Source organism: Trifolium pratense, linkage group LG1 (genome assembly GCF_020283565.1).
Source record: "Trifolium pratense cultivar HEN17-A07 linkage group LG1, ARS_RC_1.1, whole genome shotgun sequence".
NCBI lineage: Eukaryota > Viridiplantae > Streptophyta > Magnoliopsida > Fabales > Fabaceae > Trifolium > Trifolium pratense.
The window spans coordinates 10,609,074-10,614,609 of NC_060059.1; the positions used below are offsets into that span (position 1 = coordinate 10,609,074).

At 32.6% G+C, this 5,536-nt stretch overlaps 1 protein-coding gene across 5 annotated transcripts; it reads right to left on the bottom strand.

The window, feature by feature from the left end:
- Window positions 1–825: 825 nt before the first annotated feature.
- LOC123909992 (shugoshin-1-like) lies at window positions 826–3,880 on the bottom strand. Of its 5 annotated transcripts, XR_006810119.1 has the most exons (13): window positions 3,739–3,880; window positions 3,273–3,439; window positions 3,117–3,154; window positions 2,915–3,002; window positions 2,771–2,794; window positions 2,603–2,671; window positions 2,460–2,507; window positions 2,231–2,300; window positions 2,086–2,143; window positions 1,792–1,970; window positions 1,660–1,717; window positions 1,198–1,541; window positions 826–1,082 (listed from the first exon to the last, which is right to left on the bottom strand). XR_006810119.1 is itself a non-coding variant. In XM_045961263.1 (12 exons), exons 1-12 carry the CDS (start codon window positions 3,791–3,793, stop codon window positions 1,274–1,276), a joined length of 1,113 nt encoding a protein of 370 aa, XP_045817219.1. In that variant the 5' UTR covers window positions 3,794–3,880; the 3' UTR covers window positions 826–1,273. The 5 variants fall into 5 exon arrangements, 4 of the variants coding, with proteins under 4 accessions (XP_045817219.1, XP_045817082.1, XP_045817148.1 ...); XM_045961263.1 differs by having other exon boundaries at window positions 826–1,541; window positions 1,798–1,970; window positions 2,231–2,297; XM_045961126.1 differs by having other exon boundaries at window positions 826–1,541; window positions 2,231–2,297.
- Between the last annotated feature and the right edge of the window lie 1,656 nt (window positions 3,881–5,536).

The window sequence follows — 5,536 nt, forward strand, 5'->3', positions numbered from 1 at the left end:
TCATAGGTTCTGTGTCGAAGATTAATCATCACTAACGGCGGTAAAAACTTTGTATCAAATCATTGATAACAAAAAAAAAACATTGCTCTTCAATATTTTGTGTACTTACTAAGAGCATTGATTATTTTCCCACAAAATTGAAAACTATAAGCAACATTATTGTAAATTGAATAATTCCTTACAAAAAGATGAAACATTTTTTACTTAGATTTTTTTTCTTTCTAGTAGCTTAATTGCTAAAGCTAAACTCACATTATAAATATAGAGAAGTGGAGAATATCAACCCTTCTATAGTAAGGTCCATAGTAGCTGGTAGCCACTAGGTACTTAGTTACCCTATTGGGACGATGAAACAAAAAAATTGTCAACGCGCATTTGAAATGCAGATTAGATATTTATATATGCACTATATAATTCATTCGTGGTGTGACACGGTTTTGAACTTAAGAATGTTGGTGAAACTAGAAACAGGTAATCTTTGAGCAAATCAATACATGGCGTAAAACGCTTAATCCATCACTATAACTTAGTTAAATTAAATCATGGAGTAAAACGCATAATCCATCACTATAGTCACTAACTTTGTACGACACTCTCAAAAGGTCTATGACTTTATGATTATTTCAAAAATGTCTCTCACTATGTCAAATAGTAAGATGTAGTAAAATATTGACAACATAATAGTGTAAGAGACATTTTTGAAATAGTCATAATCTCATGACCTATTTGAGAGCATTCTACAAAGTCAAAGACTAATTCGGTGAAGTTACCAATAAACCCCAATACCTTTGCCTTGGCTAAAATCATTTTCTAGATAAAAATTAATAAACATAAATAACTGGATTCACTGCATACAAACTCAATTCTCTACAAAATCAACTTTTAGAAGAATAAGTTCAAGCACAATGAAGTAAGCAATTACAATTCAACTACCTTACTTTTTGCTGTGAACTCCATTAGCATTTTAAAAACTGAGAACCACCTGGTCAGCACTGTAAGTTTAATTTACAATGTGACAAGGAGGGAAGGGGAGGAAACAACGACATGACTTCAGTGGATCAAATATTATCATCTAAAATTGCCTACAATAGAACATACATCGGTTTTCAATTATGCAGAGTCCTAAACAATAAGCTATTTAACAAATCAAAACAATCCCTACCAAAATGCATTGTGGCATGGGGATGTAGGACATACCATCAGGCTTTCAGATTTCCACTTCTATTCTTCTTGTATTGACAGTTCAGTGAAAACTTTATGAAATTCAATCAACTTAGTTTTCCCTACGCATCTTCACATTAAGTGGAATTTCCTTATAGGAAACAATCTTCACAGCTGATCGACGCAAAGGCCGGCCAATAGACGATCTTCGTATTTCTTGAGGACCAGGCGCACAAGCATTGTTTTCTGAAGTTACACTTTCTGCAATATCATCACATAAATTGGAGACCTCAAATTTTGGATTGTTGACATCAAAGAAGTCTTCAGATGGTTCTGGATTCTCAGGTCTGAACAGGGCAGATTGCCTTCTCAAACTATGCCTGTAAATAATTTGGGAAGACATGTAACAGAGTTTCAATTATCTAATCTAAATTAATCAAATATTCCAATTTCAGCCATTCAAATCTAGTCAGAAAGTGGATGTATGTAATAGCATACCTCTTATTTTCAATATTCTTTTTGGCAGGAACTTGTTCAGTGTTAGTAGCTCCCGAGGCTGCAAGCAAAAAATATGTTGAAGAACAGATAATAAAAGAAAAAGAAAAAAAAAAGAAGATATAAATGGCATACAATTACATTCAGTATCTTGTCCAGCCACATCATGAACTTTGGATCCTAATGATGTTGATTCGGTCTTATTTGCCAAATTTTCAGGTAGATGCAAGGCATCATTATTTATTTCAAACAAGTCGTCAGTTGGTCCTAGTTTTCCAGCTTTCAACGCTGCAGATTTCCTTCTCGAAGAATACCTGTTTGTATATTTGAGGAAGACATATAAGTTGCCTTGTTCCGAAGTATCCCGGTGTACAACTTTGGAGTTTAGACATTACTAGATTAGTCGTGTATATAAACTCAAACTCATACCTCTGAGTGTCAACCTTTTCTGTTGATTTGACTTGTTTCCTGACAGCAGGTGCAGTAGCTGCATAAGAAAAATACCTACTTAAAGATATCAACAATAACATTTAAGTTTTGTAAACACACAAAGTGGGTTTGGCATACTAATTACATTGTGATCTGGGAACTCTCTTCCTTTTTCCTCCCCCCTTGTTATCTTCTTGAAACTTTTGATCTAACTGCTTAATCAAACAAAAGGACAACTAGATGAAGTGCTAAAGGAAAGACCAACAAGATGAATAAACCAAAAAAGGAGAATATATATATATATATATATATATATATATATATATATATATATATATATATATATATATATATATATATATATATATAAGTACCTCATCTTCATCAATGTCATTATTTAGTTTTGCTCTGTGATCAGTTTCCTACGAAAAGAAAGACGCAACAGTCAAAAATTAAAGTAGAGGCTCTCTGAATTGCTCATTTACAATTCATTAGGTTACAGATGAGTTAAACTGACCATCAATTTTAATTTCATAGCATTGAGTACACCATTTTTGCTTGCTAATTCAACCTGAAATTCCCTCACCTGGACGACAACAAATTGAATGTCACAACACAAAAAAAAAAACAAGAAATTAAAGCAGCTGGTGTCATATGCAGTGCAACAATGGTTTTCAAGACTCACCATTTGTCTACTTGAATTAATCTCCTGCATTTCATATACATAAATTGAAGAAATACAAATTAGCAATTGTGGATTTGAATATCAACAATCAACAACAGCCAACAAATTAAAATAAACAATTATTAAAACAAGTATAGTCAGTACCCGCATCATTTGAGTATTCGCAAGTGCAAGTTCAGAATTTTGCTTCCGATACTTTTGGAGCTCTGTTCTAAAAGATTCTATTACCGCACTGTCCATACAAACAGACCAAAACCACAGTAAACAACAACTATTCCACAATAACTACATTGATTGCAGACAAAAAACACACAAAAATAGACACCAAATTAACATAAAATATTACTTTCTGTTAGCTAGGAGCTTCCTTAAATTCTCATTTTCCTGGGAAACAAATTGCAAATATTCATCAGTGTAGTGATAAATTGATAATCATCATCAGAAACCAAAAAACTTAAATGTAATCAATCAAACAACAACAACAACAATAATAATAACATACTTTGAGAATCATTTCAACAGAGACATTATTTGTAGGCATAAGAACTGGTGCTGCAGGGTGGTGCATTGGTTGATCCATGTTGGTTATGTCAGCCAGAATTTTCTTCTGAGGAGCTACCACAGAAACCGAATCTCCCTTCAAAAATTTGCCTCTTTTCGCTTTCTGACCTGAAAGCAAATACAACCCAGTTTTCAATTAGGAACCCTAAAATAACCTAATTTTTTTGCATATAGAATATCTTATGAATTTTGGAAGCATCGGTTAGATCTAAATTGTAATAGCTATGTAATCACTTAATTCGAAGTTAAAATAAACGGTTAATTGAGAACTTGCAATAGAAAATGAAATCAGCGAGATGAATTGGAAAACCCTAATTGTAGTGATAGAAAAGGGAAGAGAAAACCCTAGGATTAGGGAGGGAAATGAAGAATTGGGAATTGAGAGAGAAGAATAAGAAGAATGATACCTCCTACTCCAGGATGGTGCAAATCGGAATGGTGGAAGATGGGAGGAGCTTCCATTGTCGCGATTGAAAAGGAAGGAGGGAAACTCAAACGATTTCGTCAAGATGAATTTTATGCTTCTAACGGCGTTCTGATTCCGAACCTACTTCCAAACCTCTTTTTGAATTTTAAATAACTCCTTCGGTCACTTTTTGTTTTTCTTTTTTTTTTTTTTAATTTTTATATATTTTTAATTATTTTAAATTTTTATACCGTATATTCTACAATAGAAAGAGAAAAAAGAATATGCACTAATTTTACATTGTCAACCCATCATCATAATCATATTTTCGCCAAATCTCTCAAATTTACTCCACTTTCTTAATGTGAAATGGAAGATTAAACTATTCATATTGGTCGTTAGTATAAAATTAATTTACATGATAGTGTGTCCTTAAAACTAAAAAAATAAAAAAAAATTGAAATGATCAATTCATCCATGTAACTTAGCAAGTTTTTGGTTTTCGTCCTTGTATCTTTTTTTGTTTTAAAATAGTCCCTGAATGGGTAAATCCTTTTGGTTTTCGTCTCTAATGTTAAGTGTCGTTTAAAAAATGATGACGTGGAAAACGGAGGATGATGTGTCAATGATGATGCTCAGTCATCCACTTAGAGGGGTCAAATCCAAAAATAAAATTGCAGAGAGGGACCAAAACCAAAAAAACGAAATTAAACTCAAAAACATATTTTTCTTCTTTTTTCTCTAAACTCGAAAGCTTGCGATCTTACATGGACGAATTGATCATTTAATTAAAAAAAAAATGATATAAATCTCATGTATCTTGGAGGATAATTACGTAATTCATTAAAGTGTTGAAGGTTTCATCCATGTTTAACTCTTGTGTGCTCCAATTTAACATTTAGTTTTCTTTTTGAAAAATAAAATAAATGTTAAAAAATCTCACATCAGATATGAGATGGCAATGACAAGTGTTTATAAGTAAGTGGTAGTCCTCACCTTACAAGCCGATTTTGTGAGGATGAGTTAGACCCATACTTATTTCTAATAATTTCTAACAATAAATTTTAGGATAAATAGTTGTTTACCCCTTGCAAAGTTAGAGAAATTTGATTACCCCTGCAAAGTTAGCGAAATCTTAGGTTCAACTCTTGCCTAGTTTTTTTTCAATACACCCTTACAATATGAAGGTTTCCTCATTTACCCCCTGAGCGGCCAACTAGACATGAAATTTTTGTCTGCATTTTTTGTCTGCAATATAAGTTTTGTAACGGTCTACCCAAAGAATTTCATGGTTCCACCACTAATCGTTATAGTAGTCTCATCTAAACCATCAAAAATCTATTTTTGGATTGGGTTGTCGACTTGACTCGTACACTTCGTGAAGGAAATTTTGCAGCTGATTTTTATCTAAGTTAGGAATTTCAGCCTCTTGGAGACTTGTTCTGCAGCCCCCCTTCGTGATATGTCTCTCGTTCTCCTTGTGGATGCTTTTATGTGCGACATTTATTCGTAGTTAGTATTTTTTTTCATTCTACTTACATGTAGGATAAATATAAAGTACAATATCAAGATATACACATCTATTTAACGATGTTTTCTCTCCCGACCCCCAAGGTTTCTTTTATACCCCCCTAAAATCTCATTTTGCCCCTCGTATTTTGAAAAAATTTAACCAACTTATTTCGATTTCTACAAACCTAAATTTTTAAACATGGAAAAAAAATCGGTTTATATAAACCGAAATAACATAAATGTTAAGAAAAGAGGAAAGATTTATGTGAAAATTCGTGTAGAGCTAC